Source organism: Cyanistes caeruleus, chromosome 2, assembly GCF_971803275.1.
Source record: "Cyanistes caeruleus chromosome 2, bCyaCae1.hap1.1, whole genome shotgun sequence".
NCBI lineage: Eukaryota > Metazoa > Chordata > Aves > Passeriformes > Paridae > Cyanistes > Cyanistes caeruleus.
Genome location: NC_141702.1, coordinates 3,016,097 through 3,036,198, shown reverse-complemented (window position 1 = coordinate 3,036,198; position 20,102 = coordinate 3,016,097). Strand labels below are relative to the sequence as shown.

At 41.2% G+C, this 20,102-nt stretch overlaps 1 protein-coding gene across 2 annotated transcripts in view; it reads left to right on the top strand.

Annotated features, from left to right (window-relative positions):
• RP1L1 (RP1 like 1) overlaps positions 1-20,102 on the top strand; it is a 48,846-nt gene that overhangs the window by 16,082 nt on the left and 12,662 nt on the right. For both annotated transcript variants that reach the window (XM_086875423.1, XM_086875424.1), the window contains exon 3: positions 6,848-7,505. In XM_086875423.1, coding sequence (XP_086731549.1) covers positions 6,867-7,505 — 639 coding nt within the window. In that variant the 5' untranslated portion in view covers positions 6,848-6,866. The remainder of the gene's footprint in view (positions 1-6,847; positions 7,506-20,102) is intronic.

Below are 20,102 nucleotides of genomic sequence, written 5' to 3'. Positions count from 1 at the left end.
TAAAAATAAGAAAATAAATTTAATTTTTTTAAAATTTTAAAAATTTAAAAATTAGGAACATTATTAAAAATAATGCTTTAAAAATCAGCACCCTGGCTTTTCAGCAATTTCAGTAGATTTTCTTTCTTTGCACCTGTAGCTGAAAGACTAATTAGGTAATACATCTAGAACAGCAGGTTGATTTCTGTAGATGCATCTGATCCCTGAGACTAATTCTTATCCTCCAGAAGGCTGGGCTTCTTTATTACCTGGGCTAAGTGCATTGCAATCCTTTGCATTAGAGATTGTACTTGAAAATGCAGCTTGGGTTGCTGTGCTTTGAGGTTTGACTTGTTTCAAAACTGTATGGACCCAAGTAAAGAAAAATAAGTACATTCTTTACAAAAAAAACCCCAAACTAATAAAAAGCCCTTCTTACCCTGCTAAAAAAATCCCACCAATTTTCCCCCTCCAAACCAAGAACAACAAAAATGTCACATGTATGAACGGATATTTAAATTTTTAGAAGGAAATTTAGTGATCACAAAAGGGAAGAGAGAATAATGTTAAAGAAATTTGCGGTGGAATATTCCATCAGATCCCAGAAAACATCTGTGATGATGGAACACTTCAGGTGTCTGCAAAGGATGCATCACATTAAACTGTGAATTAGGCAGGAGTCTGACCCAGTGCAGGCAACCTTTGTAGAAGCTGCCTTGCCTTTGTTAAATCACAGAATAAATTAGTCTGGAAGAGATTTCGGAGGGTTTACACTCATTTTATATTGATTTAGTCTCAGTAGATCAGATGCATTTTGAATATCCTCAGACTTGGCTGTTCCTCCACCTCTGAGGCCCCAGTCTCTCGTCATCATCACAAATTATTTTTTTCTCCTACCAAAATAACCTTTTTCCTGCTGCCACTTGTGTCTGCAATGTCTCAATGCTTTACTCTTCTGGGAAGAGTCTCTATCCCATACCTTTACCCTGGATGTTTCCAGGTCCTTCTCCAGGTTCAATAATTCCAGTGCTCTTATAATTTCTATCCATGTCATGCACTCCTAGAATCATAGACAGGACCTTAAAGACCACATAATTCCACCCCTCTGCCATGGGCAGGGAACCTTCCTCTACACCAGGTTGCTCAGAGCTCCACCCAACCTGTCCATGAAAGTTTCTAGAGATGGAGCCTTTACCCATCCATCTACCCTTCAAATTCCTAGCAAAATCCCAGAATAGAAGGGAAAAAAAAAGAATTATTTTAGATGCAGTGAATCCAAACCCTCCTAGAAAACAGCTGATGAAAATGTTCTAAGCTGTAGGTGCTGTCAAATCGAGAAGATTTCTTGGCACAGAAGACAGAGTTTGCATTTCCAGCTTCCTTTCTGACCCATCAGTGAGATTCAAGGAATGGTGTCAATCCCTCAAATCTCCAACACTCTTCCTACCTAGAGGTGATTTTCCACGGCTTTAAGACCAGCTCTGACAGGGACCTGGATGAGGAAAAGTGAGGAATGGTTTAGGCTCATTCATTCATGGAATGGAATGACACATTTGCTATCAGAAATCTCCTTCCTAAACAATGAAAAACTTAAAAGTCTTTTTTATAACCCTTTCCAAGTAATTTAACAAATTAATTGAAGAGAAAATATACATTCTATCTATTTTTGTCTCCTTTTTTTTCCAGATAATTATTATATATTCACAGGAAAACGGATAATCTGTTTTCCAATTCAATGCTTTTATCTTTTATGAATCAAATTTCTCAAAGTTTGTAATTTTCCATACATTACTTTGTCTTGGTCAGACCACAAATGCTCCTTGTTAATTAAGATCACTTTGATATTTAAAAAATATTTTTCTTCATCAAAAAGAACACATGAAAAATTGAAATGAGCTTTTTTTAGAAACACATGGTTAAATCTTCAAACTGATTCATCTTCCCAGCTAGAAACTCTCACCTATTCTGGGAAAAACTCCACATTAAATAATTTTGTTTATGATTTTCCAGGAAGACAAATCTAGAGTTTTCAACCAGCTGCATTCCAAATGTTAGTGGTGGTCTGTAATTTTTTCTTCTGTCTGAAAGAAATGACTTTGCAGAAGTAGAAGCCACAATTACTTGTATGAGAGGAGAAATTTTCAGAAAAATTCTGCAACCTGATTAATCAACTAAAGTCATAAAAAATTTGACACTGGAACTGTTCAGGCGAGAGGAAAGATGCAGGTTTTAGTATTAAGTGGGATTAATGAGCTGTCACTGCTGGATGGGATGGATCCTTGATAATGTAAAGTATTTAAAGCAAGTCTGGAAGCTCCTCTTAAAGGCCTTGAGCAGTGGTTATAGACCTGGTGCTCAGCTCATGGAGTCACATTCCCTGACAGCTCTCCTGCCTTGGCTCAGGCACCTTCTGGATTCCTCTGCTTCTTCTACACCCCCGAGAGAGAGGAGGAGGAAAAAAACCTTTCCCAGATAAGAGTAGTGCAAGGGACACTGATGTGAACAGATGTTAATGCTGCAAGTGGAGGGGCCCTCCAGGAGAGCTGAGAGAGACTTTGCACAAGGGATGGAGGGACAGGACACAGGGAATGGCTTCCCAGTGCCAGAGGGCAGGGATAGATGGGATATTGGGAAGGAATTGTTCCCTGTGAAGGTGGGGAGGCCCTGGCACAGGGTGCCCAGAGAAGCTGTGGCTGCCCCTGGATCCCTGGAAGTGCCCAAAGCCAGGGTGGAGCAAGCTGGGATAGTAGAAGGTGTCTCTGGCCATGGCAGGGGATGGAATGAGAGGGTCTTTAATGCCCCTTCCAACCCAAACCATTACATTAGGTTTTGGCTAAGGGGTCACACAGCTTCCTCTGTGTGAATTCCAGCAAGAGACGTTTGATAGGGCTGAGAAGTCCAGGACTTCCCTGCCTGGTACACTTTAATCTTCTTGAGAATTCATTTCAGACTCTGATGGGAAATTGAAAAACGGGGACCAGCGCCCTGGCACAGCCCTGAGTTTGTAGAAAAGCCTCCATGAGGGGCTCAGTCTTTCCCATGGATGGACTCTACACATTTTCCTGTAGACCTGTGACCTCTTATACTCAATGCAAACCCACAAAGAGGTGACCTTGGTCCTCTGGGTCAAGGATCCCACAGGAATGGCCTCTGGACCCTCAAAGATGCGTCCACAGCCGGAAAGCAGTGCTGTACAAAGAGGACTGTAAGAGCTCCTACACTGACATTACCTTTAGAAGATTCCTGCTAAGGATCTGAGATGTAAACTTTGCTGAAATTATTCTTGCAGGATCCCCAAATCCCTGCCCTTGTAATAGAAGCCCTTTAGGACCCTGATTTCTCTGCATGTAATTTGTTTCTACAAAAGAATCCGCTTGGTGCTGGGAGTGAGGAGGGTGCACAGGCTGTGTAAGTAATCACAGAATCACAGTCACTAAGGCTGCAAAAGACCAACCAAGATCATCAGGTCCAATCTTCAATAATTCCAGTCCATGCAGGAGTGAGATTTCTCACTGATTTTGTACCTAAATCCAACTGATTTTTTTTGTTGTTGTTTTTGTACGTGTCTTTTTTTGCGAGTAGGAACTGAGAGACAAAACAGGAAGGCTCTTACAGGTTTTACTGTTCTTTTATTTATCCTTAGAGGACTTATGAGCAAACAAGCAATTTCCCATTACTTGTCATCCACGTGTTTATCTGTCCATATTTCATGCTCAAATCTCAGTGATCCAGCTGTTGAGCATCATTCTGAGATGTGACTTTGACATCTGCCATGAACTTGAAAATTTTGGGCTTGGGGCTCTCCAGACTTTCCTGTTAATATTTCCCTGAAAAAGCTGTCACGGTGTTATCTCTGTCCTGAGTATGGGACTATCCACCAGGTGAAAAGAGACAGATCCACACAAATCCTTCAGAGCCAGCATCATCTTTACTCCAGTCCCATAGATTTCCCTGGAGTTGCCAAAAACCAGATTCCAAAGTGTTTTAGTGAGTGGATCAGGAAAGTTTTCCAGGTCTCTGCAGGGCTTTATTTAAGAGAGGAATATACTTTGGATTGCATTTCCAGTTGTACTGGTGTGATTTTGGAGCGGAGTCAGATTGCTACATGGCCACGAGGAAAAGAGGGATTGGACAAACTGTGGCTAAAGCCCCAGTGGATTTGAGAGCCTCCTCCAGCAGCTTAGGTGGCTTTTCTTTCTATCCTTAGCAACACAGCCCTGCTTAACCCTCCAAGCTGTGGTCAGTCATTTTGAGGCCAGGTTGATTGACAGCAGGTAACCTGTTAACACTTTTTTCCCTGCCTTTTCCAGTGTGTTTGATCCTGTAGGTGGCTGGCTGGATGTGTTGCTTTCCTAAATTATTATTATTTGGTTGATTTTATTTTTAACCCCTTGGATATTCTGTAAGAAAAAGCCATCTTGAGCCAGAGGGATGAAGTACTTCAGTGTAAGTACAAAAATATTCATTTAGGCTTTTCTTATTTCTCTAAAAAGGTGTATTTGGGCAAGGTGAGCATTTTCCTTTGCAGATTAACAGTAGAATTTCCGTTCAACTCTGACCCTTCAAATGGATAATATTAAACTTTTCTGTATGGAAACTGCTTATATTTACTTTTTTGAGGGGGAATTATGGCTTTGTAAGAGCAGGTCTGACAGACCCTCTAGGCTGAGGTGGGTAATCAGCTCTATCACCCAAAACTCAAGGAATAATATTCTTTTAAATTAGTCATCCCATAACAATCCAACCAAATTATTCCCCAAGAAAAGAAGTAGTATTGGGAAAGCGCGTTATGACTCGTCCTGTATTTAATTTTTTTCCTGTACTTCTTATAATATGATTTAAAAACCTGAAAAATGTTCAATAAATCCTTGGGAAGCAGTTTAGATTTCTGGGAATGCAGTCAGCATATTGTGGATCACCATTTGTCCAGTGACTACAATTTGGATAATGGGTTTGTTTGGAAATGATGCTGTCACTGTTTGAAAGCTCCAGTGTGGGGCTTGTGGAGAAGAAGTTGAACCCACCTTTCTGGAAGCTGTTGGAAAATAGAGAAATGAGATATTTCTTCCCTGGAAAAGATGAGTTGGAGTAATGGATTGACCTTTAACTGGGAAATAAATAAGTGAATAATTGCTCGGTGAAACGTGTATGTGGAAAGAATAAATCATACTGAAATCTTTGGGGTGTGCCTGGATGTACAAAAGGAGGGATTTGTCACAATAATGGTTTTTCAAATGATGCCTAATGTCTTTTCTCACCTAGCTGAGCTCAAACTTCCATTTATTGCAGCATTTTCTGTAGTACAACGTGCACAGATATTTCACTTGAGGGTACTGTGGTAAGAATATAGTGGTTTTGTTCTAAAATGTAGAGAAATTCAGCATTTACAGCTTTTTGAATGCTGCAGCAGAGACGAAATTCCCATTAATGGCAGTGGTCACCAAATTGATTCTCCAAAGAATAAATTGTTATTATCACAATTATTCAAACTAGAACTTCATTCAGCTGCTGCAGGAGAGGTAACCAGGAGCAAACTGAAAGCACCATTTCATTATAAATACATTTGCTGGTTTCTAATTCATTCGTGAGCACTAAAAAATAATTCCTTTCTTGTAAGATATTTTTTGAAAGTTACCATAGAAAACTGATACCAACTAAGAACAGAATTTGGAAAATAAATTGTACGTAGGTGTTTGTGGCCAGAACCCCCTTCTGCAAGTTAAAATTCTGCTGATTCCTTACTAACAATTTAAATTATTTCCTATCTGAGAGCAGATAAATTACCTGAAGATGATATATCTAAGTGCCATCTACTCCATTGAAGTCTGAGTAATTCGCTCAGAGCAAACTGGGGAATCACTGCTCATGCTCATGAAAAAAATGTATTGTGCTCATTACAGCCAATATTTTAGCAGCTGGAAAAATATTGTTAATTCTTTTATTTTTTCATGTGAAAATCAAAGTGTCTTCTCTTTTGGGCATAATAGTTCATTCCATGGGAGGTCTTAATTTTTTAGCTACTGGCTTCCATGACAGTGGATTTGACAAGGGCAAGTCTTGTCTTCATCAGGACAATGACATCAAAACCATTTTTGTTCCAAATGTGGCATGCAACCACCAGACCGAAACACCAAAATCAGTTTATCTTTTAAAGCGAAGGACACCAACAAAAACTGGGCAGATGATCCCAACCAATCTCCATTTTTCCCACTCTTTAGCAGAACCAAGTTTTGTAGCTCTATTTTGTATCTCGTGCTATTTGTTATTTGTTTGCATAACTGCCTGAAGTTTTTCATCCAGAACTCAGCACATAATGGTATGGCTTGTTCTAAAACCAGACTTCTCAGGACTGACTGTGTGCTACAAAGTGTAATCACAACTTGAAGAAATTCTGCTTTGTTTTGGCTTTTGTTATGCTCCAGTCCACGGGGTTAAGGGGTTACATGAGAATCTCAGTGCTGTGCTTGTAAAAATAAAGCTGAAGTAATCACTGGCTCTGATAATCTCAGAAAAAACCTCAAAAATATAAGCAAGGAAGACACAAAACTCCAAAGGACAACAATGCACTTTTTGTGGGTTTTGCTTGGGGTCTGACTCATGCTTTTTGTGCCTCGGGGGTGACTGACAGTGACTGGATTCCCACTGGAATCTGCAGGCCCAGGAAGGTTTGACTGTGAGGAGCAGGGATATGGACGCTCTCCTCGCTGTGCTTCCCTGTATCTGCCTGATCCATTAATTCCTAAGGGTTGTTGGTACAATCTGCTCAGGATGGAGCTGTTGTGAGGAGCACAAACCTTGCTCCCACACCAGTCAGGCTCTGATCCTTCCTGACTCAAACTAACCACTCTGTTTTTCCTTCTCTTTGTAGTTATCTTTAAGCAAGAGGGATGACTCAGGTGCCTGCTGACTACCTGTCAACCACCAGCTCCTACAACTATGAGCCACCCCTCCCCTCCGTGGCTCGGGCCAGCACCCTCACCAAGGTCCCTCCAGCCAAAAAAATAACCTTCTTCAAGAGTGGAGACCCGCAGTTTGCAGGAGTCAAGATGGCCATCAACCAGCGGAGCTTCAAGAGCTTCAACGCGCTCATGGATGACCTCTCCCATCGGGTCCCGCTGCCGTTCGGGGTCCGGACCATCACCACCCCACGAGGAATACACTGCATCAGTGAGCTGGACCAGCTGGAGGACGGAGGCTGCTACCTGTGCTCCGACAAGAAGTACGTGAAGCCCATCAGCATCACCTCTGGGGGACACAGGCCGGCCCCGCCACGGAACAGTCGCCCCTCCAGCACCATGAGGAGAGCGGCCCAGGAGGGCAAGCTGGAAGATTATTCCACACCTTTCACTCACCATGGTCCCAGAATACCCAAGAAAATCACTCTGGTTAAGAACGGGGAAAGTGGATTTCGGCGCTCCATCATCCTGAACCGCAGAAATGCCCGGAGTTTCAAAACGCTCCTGGATGAGATCACAGAGATCCTGCAGTTCCCAGTGAAGAAGCTCTACACTGTTGATGGGAAGAAGGTAAATATCTCTGGTGCTTCTCAATTGTTCAAACAGGAGTCATCACCTTCCTTGTGATGCAAATCCTTTAGCTCATAGCTCCAAAAATTTATCCACATTACCTTAATCCTCCCGGCTTTGTTACATTAATTGCTTCCCCATTCATTTCACAATAGTTTGATGCAGAAGAATCATGTTCAGCCACTCAAGAACTTCATGCCAAATATTGTTTGGGTTAGTAGGAGGTTTAAAGTTTTTGTAGTCAGATATAAAACCTCTTCTAGTTACAGCGTTTCTCACCTTTTTTTGGGGAGGCATGTCATGACAGAGGTTCAACTTTTCCATACCTGACCACTGGGTATGGAAATTCAACAGAATAAGGGGACCTTTGGTTGCCCACAGAACAGGGTCCTGCTCATCATGTGGGATTCTCAACAGAGAAAAGATGAGATAACTAATGATGATGATATGATAACCAATTAATGCATAAAAAATTAAGGTTTGAGTGGGATCAAGAAACACTTTTGTATCGATGAATTAGTGAATCTGCTGTGGGGGGAAATTCTTATAATAAATTCAGGGCATGGTAATCCCTTAATTCTTCTGAACCCAAATGAATTTCTGGGCAAACCTGAGATTTTCCTGACTTCTTCTCCATCTCTCTTTAGCTAATTAAGCCTTTACCTCCAGTTTTTTGAAAGAATCCCACGGGTTATCCTGACTTGTCCCTGTCCCTGCAGTGAATGGAGATTTCCCAGCTCCTTTGCCACTTTTCCCACCTTTACAGGGCTGAGTGCCAGCTCCTCAGCGGCAAAAACACAACCACTTGTGGTGTCACTTTCTGAGCCAGGTGACTGAAATGACCTGCCTTCAAACGACCCATTATCCAGGAGGGGAAAAAATGCAGGAATATTTTGCAATAAACTCATTTTTACCTGGCACAAGGAGAGGAATGTGCAGTAGAAAGGAGAGAGGGAGGGGATAATTTAGGCCATCCTTCCTGTTGGAAGCACCTTGTCTTATCACAGAGCTTTCTGCTATCCCCACCAGTCTGGAAAGAGCTTCCAACCAAACCAAATCCTGCTGCCAAGATATTTTATAATCTATGGATAGCTAACTTATTTTGCCACTGATTTCTCCAGTTTTCAAGACTTGGACTCCTGCTCAGTCCAGACCAACATAATAATCTTGTGAACTGATAGCAACTTTCTCTTTAATTTTTGAGAATTTTCACTGATTTCTCTGAAGAAAAGTTTTGCCTTCTAGTTCTTAGTGCAGTCTTAATGTTCCCCTTGTAATTCCTAAATGAATTCCCCACAATTTTCCTTCTAGTCTTTATCAGCACCAATATTTTAGGTCGGATATGAGCTAAATATGCACTCTGTAAACACAAATCTTCAACTCAGTGATCTTGGAGGTCTTTTCCAACCTTTCCATGTTTTCCATCAGCAGAAATATGGATGTGGGTCAAACACTATCACTTAATCCCTCCATGGTCCCTTCAGATTCTATATTTTTAATATGAAAATTTTCATTACTGTTTTGTCAATAAATAGTTGATTTTCATACCTTAATAATTCTATTTACATTCCTTTAATTCCTGTGCATAATTATCACAGTGATAGGTAATGAGGGCTCCAACCTCAGCAACATCATCATCTTCCACATAATTAGGAGATATGTGATTATTAATACCTCTCCTGGGAATCTTTTACAGTGAGTTTTTGACCATTATTAATTTTAGTAACTTACCTCCAGCTTTCAAACTGTTCACCACTGTTCATTTAACAAACATTCCTATTAGGGCTTCCTGTTACTCTGGGCTTGGGTGCAAAGCATTTACACCACAAAAAATTTCACTCTGTCTTGGATTTTCCAATCTTTTCCTTTCACATGGATTCTCTAAACCATCTCTGTTCTTCTCCTTCTGAGTTTTTTTGTCATAGCTCAGCTTCAAGACCTCTGCTTTTGATACACAGCTGGCTGTATCTGAGTTTTCAGATATAATTGTTTCACTGAGGAGTGAAAATTGTGAATTCAATGCACAATTTTGAGCTTTTCTGAAATAACCTCCTTCCACTGGTGCTGGGATTCAATTTTACCTGTGCATCTTATCTTCATACTTGAATTTGAATTTTCAGTTAAAGACAATAGGAAGAAGCTTCCATTCTTCCATGATCATTCAAAGGTATCTGGATGTTTTGTGTTTCTTGGGTAATTCATTTTTTCTTACATTATTCTCTTTGAAGAATAATTTAAATTCTCTTTAAATAATTTTATATATCTTTTATCCCAATTATCTATGTAATTTTTTCCCCCATGACTTAGGACAGAGATCTTTCTGGGATAGATGGCTGGGATTGAGTGGAACAGTAACTTTTGATATCTATTCCCATATTTTGACAGGTTAGCAGAATAATTTGTAAGCAATGCATCTGGACTACTGATGGATTGACTTCATATTTGTCTGGCTCAGAATAACAAAATTTACATCATTTAACAGCAGGTTCACAATGTCTCTTTTTCAGCCAGTTTTTCCTAGAATTCTTGAAAACCAAACAAAAAAGAAAAAAAATAGAAAAAAAAAGGGGAAAAATCCATCCTACAGGTCAATCAATCTTCCATCAATGGAAGTTATGTTCGCAGACCTCAGAGTGTTTGCTCTCCAATCTCCTTTTGCTTCTTCTACTACTGTAATTCCAGATCTAAACTTAAATCCTAAAATGAGTTAAATCACCTCTGTCCCAGTGGCTCTGTTTTGATCTGCTTCATTTTCATATTCTTACCATTTTAATGAGTAAATTCAGGACACTTTGAAATTACAAATCTTTATGTGGGTATAGACTTATACACACATGGAACAGGTTTGTTTTGTGTTCCTTTCATGGAGTATTGATTTGAGAAAAGTGATTTCTTCCTTTTGTAGTCCACAAATTTTCCCAGTAAACCTCTAAGTTTAATTCAATCATGACTCAAAAGTAATTCATAGAATCCGAGAATTTTAAAGCCCTGATTCTCATGGAAGTACATGCAAATTGGTTCTATTGGTATTTACATATTTGCATTTTCATTCTAACTCCTGAAGCCTTGAGTGAGGTGAAACCAGTGTTTTTAATCCTAAACATCAAGCAGATTTCATACTAGGAAATCATAGTCCCATTGAAATAGGTGTGAAATGTTTGTACACTCATTTCATCAGGGCAAATAGCCCATTTTCCCAAATTAACCAAGATTTTTTTTGCCTAGAAATTTAATGACTATGGGACTGGAGAAAAATTTAGTTCAGTTTTAGGTATGCAAAATCAGTTAAACTTTCAGCAAGAAAAGAAATGTAAATCATAGGGGGTTTTTTTTCAGGTCAAGTTACTTGGTGGTGTTTTCCAGGTGATTAACTAGAAATAATTGGATTAACTGCCCAAATAGAGAAATTTTCTATTTAGGTTAACATTGACACACAATTAACTGGCCAGTGAAACTCTATGAACATTTCCCATTTCTAAAATATAGACAATCCTGGACACAATTCATGAATTCATCTAAATCTGATTTTTTTATGAGGCATTTGGGATGAGGGGACATTTTGCCTGTTGGACCCACTTTATTAATTATAGAACACAGGAAGACTGACTGAGACTGGTAAATTAAGCTAGGCCAAGTTTTCATATACTAGTTACAAAGTACTACAGATGTTTAGATATTGGCAAACACGAATACTGGACTTTACATCCATTAGCTGATGAGACTGTTGGAAACCACATATTTCCTAGTTTTTACTGAGAACATCAGTTCTATGCTAAAAAAAGAACCAGGTGTGCAGATACCTCAATAAAAAGAAAAATTGGTTAGGTTATCTGCTCCATCAAATGACCTCTTGACTCCGTTCTGGGAAGTTTTTATGCCACATAGTGGGTTTTCTTCCTCATGGTCTAAACCACAGGAATGCACCTCAGTTCAGATCCCCACCACCCGCCTCTGGAGAGGGAAGGATGTCTCTGGGGGCAAAGAGAGATCACAGAAAGGGCAGAAATCCTCCTAAGCTGTAAGAAATTACGTGTAGCGTGATGAGGCAGCGACAGAGGATTTCCCTTACAAATGGCAACTATCCAGGGCCCACCAGCTGAAGAGTCATTAAGATTTCGTTAAGTCACAGGAACCCAGCACCATGACTGTGTCCAGGCACAGATGTCCTGATTTCTGAATCACTAGGCCTTCCTTTTACTGGCTGTGCTAAATTAAAACAAGAACCGGATCAAACTCTTAAAATCCAACGTTCCTCCTCACATGGCGTTTGAAACCACACTGTGAGATGGCAAATAGTCTACATAGTTTATGGCTACTGGTGGCAATTACCAAGAGCAGCTCAAATGGGATTTATCAGCCCTCAGAAGAGTTTTCCAGGGGATGTGGCCAGTTTTATGTTCGTTGGAGTGAGGCCAAGGCTGAGATGTTTTTTTGTTTGGGTGCACTCAAGGCTGACCGTAAGTTGTTACATGTAATGAGTGAATCTGATCCGGTTTTGTTGTGTGGAAAGGTCGAGTGGAAGACCAGAAAGACTCGATTTTGCCTCAGATTCTGCAAGTGAGAATGTTGCAGAAGGAGCACTCTGTGCCACCAAATTTCCTTGAGGGATCAGAGAATTGCTGTGTGGGTTAATCAGCGGAGAGATCATGAGTTAAGGAATGTTTCCTCAGGCACCACGAGCTGGAGACTGTAAAGGATTAGTTATTAGAAACATCTTGGGGTAAGAACCCTCAGTTTTCTCCTGTGTTTGTGTGGAATTTGGCCCAGGTTGTACTTAGACAAGACCAACCATTCTGGGGCAAATCAAGCCATCTTTGGCCATGTCCCAGTTTTGGAGAAAGACAAAATGGTCCAAATGAAGTGACTCCTTCCCTTGTGTATCTTCCCAGTCTCCAGCAAGCTGTAGGATAAGACCTTCAGCCCAAAGCAGCATGATGAGCCCTCACAGCTATTCCAATAGCCAGGAGAATATCAGAGCACAGACTCTGGCACCAAATGGCACAGCCTGTGGATAATCACACTTTTTAGCACCCAAAACAGGGTCTAATTCCCACAGGGGTGGCCATGCTCAAGCTGCTTCTTAGAAAAGCTCCCTGGCATGCGTTAACTCCCACATCCCACAATCCCAAGAATTGCTTGGGAGAGTGCCAGTTGGTCCAGGCTTTAAGTGCTCTAAAGACCACTCTAAGAAGCGTGGTAGAGGCAACGCTGTTCCAATGCCCTCAATCCAGAATTTATTTAATTTAGCAGTAAAGACAAAACTTTTATTTTTAGATGTTATTAGCCAAGCTGGTGGCCTAGCTATTATTACTAAGTAGTTCTTGATAATGACTGTATTTACAGCGACCTAGGGGTGCAAGGCCAGGAAACAGGCTTGTCTGACATATTTCCTGACTCAGATTTACACATCCATAGAGCCATTCCTAGGACATCTGTAGGCTGCCCGCAGGCATCCTCTCGGCCACTCATGTTTGGGCTCTCTACCAAGCTCATCTGTCTTAATGACAGGTGTCATCAAGACCATGATGGAAGGAAAACGGGATACATGGAGGCAGATAAGCTGGTTTAAAATGTGGTATGTATATAAACAGTGAGAGAAGAGAGGTGATAATTTGCCTCCGTGGGATCGTTAATTTTCTGGTTGCGCGTTGATGAATTCACTGCGACGCTCGGTTTCTGTGCTCAGGTATGAAGTACTGCAGCCAATTCCAGCCCCTGATCTGGAGCAAAACGTTGTTATCAAGTGAGCTGTGCCACTTTTCCACCCACCACGTGTGTGACTCATGGTCTAAAAACAAACCACAGGTTTCAGGTTTGATATTCTCTGATTCCATGCCAAAACCACAATGACTCCAACGAGATTTACACAAGCGATCTGTAAACCTCAGCAAAACTTTCCATGAACCTCATCCACAAGAAGATTCATATCCAGGTGTGTTTTGTGAACCTTTGAGATGCCCTGAGATCATCTGGCTGGGTGCCTTACAAGGTAGAGTTAAAGGGACCCCATGTTTAGCGACTTTCTTATCTAGCACGCAGCAAATCTGATACTTTCTTATCTAACCTACACCAAATGCAGATGATTCCTTTAGCCTGAGGAGGTTTTGTTCTTTCAGTAATAGTGGAGTGAAGTGTTATTGCTTTCTAATCCTTTTGAATTTAATCCAGGGAAAAGACTTTTCCAATAATGTTATTGAGTGTATGCAATATTCATTGGAATATCCTGAGCTGGAAGGGATTCCCAAGGATCATGCAGTCCAACTCCTGTCCCAAAACATCCCAGGACATCCCAAAAATCCCACAATGTGCCTGAGAGCGTCGTCCAAACATTCCTAGAGCTCTGGCAGCCTTGCTGGTTTGACCACTAATATTTTCTAATTTTTCTTAATAGCAATTTAGAAAATTCTACCACTCATTTAACTTCTCCTTATGGACTTCAATTATACAACCAAAAGCTTCTGCCATGCTATGGATACCTCCTACAACTATTTTTGGCATTTCTGTGTTTTCCCCAGAACAAACTATTTTGTTTTTAAATGCAAGTGGTTTTGGAAAAAAAAAAAAAAAAAGAGGAATTGAATTTTTATAGGTACAATTTTGTCACATTTAGGTTTTTTCCATTTTCAACAAATTTTAGGAAGTACTTAGAAGAAAATTACTTCTATAGTTACCAACATATAGAAACTTAGACCTCTGGAAAGATTGTAGATGGTTAAAGAAGAGACAAAACACCCCAGACTTATAAAATGCAGGTTTGTCAATGCAACAAAGGGCACAAAAGTGCATAACAGTAATTTAAACTTGATATAAAGATCCTGTATGGGGGTTTTGTTTATGAAAAAATGTATTGAGCCAATAAAACCAGCTCTATGTCAGTAACAGGTAAATTGTGGGAAAAAATCAGGGTCCATCAGAAAAGGTTGTGTTACAAAATATTTTATGAGAAATGTAAAGCTTTTCCTGTTGATGGTTCTCTTTATAGTTTAGAAAAGGAGCACTAAATAAAAGTGGACTTCAGGAGAGTAAGATTTGTCACCATGATCTCTCTATTTATTAATTTGCTGAGAGTACAAAAAATAGTGGAATTCCACCCTCTCCTGGAAAAACTGTGAATTTTCTGTAAGTACTTTCAGTAGAAATCACTGTTTCTTCAATGAATTTTCACAGGAAAGTCTGTGGGTTTTTTTCAAAGGGAAATTAGGTTTTACAAATGAAGACTTGGGAGTCTTTAGCAAGTAAAAGGAGAAAAAGAGAGAATTTTTACATTTGCATCAATTTTCTTCTTCCTTTTGGGCCTTGAACATGGAATTCAAAGGATTCTGCTGCAACTCTTAGCAAGGTCTGGAAGTAAAAGCAGAAACCTTCCCACTTTACCCATTTGTACCATGGACTTTGCAAAATGAGAGTGAAACCTGGGCTGAAGAACAACAGCAACAACAACAAAAGTACTCAATAAACCCAAATTTTCAGCTGAATGTGTCTCTCTCTGTGCCCAGAGTTTCTGGAGCCCACAGATTTTACGAGACATCCAAGATGGGAAAACCATGGATCAATTCCCTATGGATCTGTGAGCTTGATCCAGGACAGTTTATATCCTCAGTTCCAATTCCTAGAGATAACTGGAGCAAAACTTTGTCCTTCCCTCCTTCCCTCACAATTTCCAACTGGAATACCTTCTCATCCATGATGTAAATATTCTCCATATGAAAGGAGTGAGTTTTGACAACTTCTGGTCATAGGGAAAAGCTTGAGCTCCCAAATTTGGATCCTTCCCACTGACTCAGCCACCACAAGACTGAGCACAAGAACCAAATGTTTCACATTTTTCAAGGCATGTCAATTTTTAAGCTAATCCTGCCCCAGGAGAGGATCAGGGCAGGCTCTCAGGGTGGAGTGGATGTTACTCTGACTCATCATTTTCAAATGCTGATGTTGGATGGACCAGATCTAATGAACCCAATGCCAAAGGTGGGGGACTGTAATTTCAGCCAGAAGGTGACAAACATCAGCAGCGAAACTCTTCTAGAAAGGCCGTCCTCTCTTCTCAGTCAAAATTTGCACCTTTAACAGCAGTTTGCTCTTTCTCTGGCTGCTTCACAGCTTGAACAGTGGAAGACCTAATTTTGAGCAGACAGGGTGGGTGAGGAGAGAGAAAAGGCCATCAAAACTGATAAGGCCAGTGAGATGTGGAGATCTCCCCAAATCAATCCAGCACTTCGTGAAGTCCTTGGGAAGCCTCCCATCGTCTTCATCAGGAACCAGCTCATCCTGCACAGTGGCAGGACTGGTGGCACCCCTCACACAATCAAAACTTCCAAACTGAACCCTACTAGAAATCACTTTTCTTCCCATTTTTAGCCTCTTCACCTGTTTCTTAAAAACATGTTTTCTCTGTTCCCTTATTTTCCCTATTAATCCTCTTCCCCTTTTCCCTTTTCCCATGAGGTTTTTCTCTTCTGCTGCTACCCAAGTGATTTTCAACAGCCACTGATTTTCTCATTGCAGTACTTCTCTTGGAATGATGGAAGAGTTGTTTGTCCAAAGTATTTTTAGGGCAAAACCTAGAACATTTTTTTATATGTGTGCAAAGTGTCATGCTCAGGGAAAAATCATCTGTGAGTACTCCAGGAAAAGCTGCCAACAGAGCAATAGTTACATGTGATCTTTGCCTGTGCTTGACTAAGATAGCAGAGCAGGGCATTATTGCATTCTTCCTCTCTATTTTACATGTTTTATTTGTCTCTTCGAGTGCTTCATGTCCTTCCAAAACTCTCATTTTTTTTTAATGCATCTTTACACTCTGGGCAAACCTGAAAGCTGAACAGGTCATGTCTGTAAAAATCTAGAGGATGCTGATGTTTGGAGAAATGTTGGAATGGCAAATTATTTTACACCGCTGTATTTCAGCATGGAGCACTGGATTTGCCCATATTCTCATTAAATAAGCATCAAAGAAAGGCAGCAGCTTGAAATTTGTGTTTAACGAACCACCTGCTCTTACAAGAGCCCTGAACACTGGAATCTATCCTGATTCATCTATCTTCCTTTGATAAAAGAAGGTTTTGGGATGAGCCTTCCAGTAGCTGAAGGGAGCCTACAAGAAGGATGAAGAGAAACTTTGGACAAGGGATGGAGTAACAGGACTCAGGGAATGGCTTCCCACTGCCAGAGGGCAGGGATGGATGGGATATTGGGAAGGAATTGTTCCCTGTGAGAGTGGAGGGGCCCTGGCACAGGGTGCCCAGAGAAGCTGTGGCTGTCCCTGGATCCCTGGAAGTGTCCAAGGCCAGGTTGGATGGGGTTTGGAGCAGCCTGGGATAGTGGGAGGTGTCCCTGCCCATGACACAGGGTAGAACTGGATGATCCTTGAAGCCCTTTCCCACCCAAACCCATTTCATGATTCTCTGTGGATTTGGGGACCTGATATTTAATTTAGTTCAAGAATCCATGTGAGTTTTGGTTTGGGAAGATGCAAGGGATGCTGTGTCCTCTCTTCTGGACTAATAATTTGGATGCTAGAATTTCCAGAGGATTAGATCCCTTTCCATGCAGTATTTCCTTGCCCTATGTTCAGTATTACCTCTTGTTTTATGTTCCTCCTGGTGACAAGGAAGAGCCTTCTGACCCCTGCTGAAGCTAGAGAAAGGGAGGACAAGTCGTGCACTTCCTGATCTCTTCCTCCTCCTTTTCTTCCACTGCCTTGCTAATTTGTATGTGGGCATGGAGTGGCAACACCCCATGATTCACCTTCTGACCACGGATTACCCAGCCACTCCCCAGAAGAACCACTCTCTAATTCCTCTGGTGCAAAATTTGGGGAAGGGAAGGGCAAATGGGTTCTTTGCATGAATAAAACGCAAAATCCATTATCGTTAAACCACGATACATCAGTTCGGAGCCTGGATGCCTCCGGATTGGATGTGGCACAACCACAAAACAGCAGGGCTGTTCACACTCCAAGGAGGTGTAAGTGGGAATGGAAGACAAAATGGAGCAGATGGAAGAGCTCTGTGAGAGGAGGCAGTGGGACAGCACAGGCCATGGACTCAGCCCACTGGCCTCTTCCTCAGTGGGTGTGTTTCCAGACTTTCCTGTTTCTCCCATGCATTTCTGCACTCCTTTGGAAGGTGGATTAGTTTATAGACTTGTCCTCTGAACCATGTCTCGCATTATTTCCACGTTCTGTCTAAGTCTCTGATGTCTTTGGTTGGCTGGCAAGGGGTCTCCTTCACTCTGCCTTCATCAGAAACTGGTATTTGTGTTCAGCTTCCAAGGTGAGCAAGGCTGAGTGGTTCTTTTTCCTCTGGGAAGAGCCAGAGGGTGGCATGTTCTCCACAACAACCAGCTGCTTCCATGTTTTAGAGGAGTTATGTTTGCCTTACTTCTGTATAGGTATTGATGACATTTTACTGTTGTGCTGCAGTAGCACCTAGAGGTCCTTGCTGAGATCACAGCAGCTGGTGGGTCCTGAGCAGCAGAATTCATGGAGACGATCCATCCTCGACAGATAGCAGCTAGACTGGAAAAAAAAGGGTGTTTCAGAAAAGAGGATGTGTTTTCATTTACACCTCACTTGTAGTGACCTTTCCAGTGGAAGTTTAATGTCTGTAAATCATTTTTATTGGAAAGAACAGCGAGTTTTTTTGACCAATCCATAAATGCCATATCCCACTGGGGAAGGGAGTTCCTCGGGTGGGGAATAATGAATCATAAATCACAGAATGGTTTGAGTTGCAAAGGACCTTAAAGATTATCTTGTTCCACCCCCTGCCACCTTCCACCTGACCAAGCTGCTCCAAGACTCATCCAACCTGGGCTGTTGGCCAGAACTTCATTCACAGAATCCATAATCCTCTTGGATCCTGATCCAGAGTCTGTGGAGATCACCCATTTTCTCTCCATCTATTACAGTGGGACTTGGATCAGGTTTTACAGTAAGATTGAGAAACTCAATTTAATTTTACTTCATAAACTTCAATGGGAGTCTATTCCAGCCCACTAAATGCCAACATCTAGAGACTGATCCCATGAATTTTGGTGGATTTTTGTCTCTGATAATACACAGACTTAACTCTGACTGAGTTACATCAAGGGAACTCCAAAAAGGCTTAAATGGATCCTGATTTCCAAATAAACTCTTTGCTAACCCAACACCTTTATCATGAACCATTATTTCTCTTCCATTTTATTCCTAACTGTTCACTTATGGATTAAAATGTTCTTGAAGTTCCCATGTTTTGGGACTCAGCTTGCAAATGAAGATATCTCATTTTCTAACTTTATAAAGGTGGTTGATGTTTCCTGCCGAGCTTTCCGGTCTCGTATTTATCTTTCATCCTGTCAGCCATCCTCAGGCACATGTTGGATACTCTAGAACATCTCAAATTGTTCCAGGAATCTACATTTAGACAGCTGCTTTGAGATGATTTACTCTGTCTTCAGTGAGAGTCAGGCATGTCCAAGGGGGGATATTGACTTGGATCAGGTTTAAATTACCTGTCTCCCAAAAGTACTGGCTGCTCTCCATCAAGAAGCCTTGATTGTAGATGATGAGTTACAATCCTGTGGGATGAATTAATGGAGAAATATTAGAGCAGGGCATTCTCTTCTCCATCTCTTTCAGGTGATTGCCAGATTTTAAGGATTTACAATCCATTGCCTTTGGGTTTATTTTAAGCTAAATTGTGGTGGGATTAAATACTGTTTTCTCTGAATATCCTAGCATGGCTGCTCAGGAATCTTGCTGTGGCAGCCTGAGGGAAGTGGGGAATCAGTTTACCAGAAGAATCTAAGGTTTTACTATTGCTTTAATATCACAGAAATTATTAAGGTTGGACAAGATCTCCACAATCATGAAGATCTACTTTCAGATTTATCACATCCCCCTTCAGTGGCTTTCAATTTTCTCCACTGTCTGTGAGAGCTAAAACAGATAAGAACATTCACCTTCTTGTCTTTCAGTTCCACTCCACTTTTTCTTAACTGATGTCTCCATGAGAATAACATCCACTTCTACAATAGAACACCTAATCACATTATCACTGAGTTTGGAAAATATTTCTGGAGATCATATCACCAAACCTTCCTTTTCCTCCATATGTTGGAGTTCACACTGTTTTCTGCAGGATCATTTCCACCTCTTACCTAATCTGAACAGCAATTCAACATCAGATTATTTTCTCAGAATTTAATCCCATCTAATATTTCCCTTGTTTCTCTGAGGCTCACATGGTTCTGAAACAGGAATAGTACGGTGTCTGCTTTTCACCATGGTCCTACTGCCACATATAATAATCTTCTCTCTCTCAAAGTTTCTGTCTGATGTCCAGTTCCTTCTCCCAGCATGAAAATCTCTGGCAGAAATTGCGTGGCAGTTGCTCAAGTCATAAAAACTTGGTGGTTGTTGTGTCCAAGAAGAACAGGATCACTTCTCTTGCACAATAGCAAAAAAGAGGCTGGAGCCCCTCTTCCCTGGAGCCAGGCTGGGAGAGCTGGGGGTGCTCACCTGGACCAGAGAAGGATCCAGGGAGAGCTCAGAGCCCCTTGCAGGGCCTAAAGGGGCTCCAGGAGAGCTGGAGAGGGACTGGGGACAAGGGA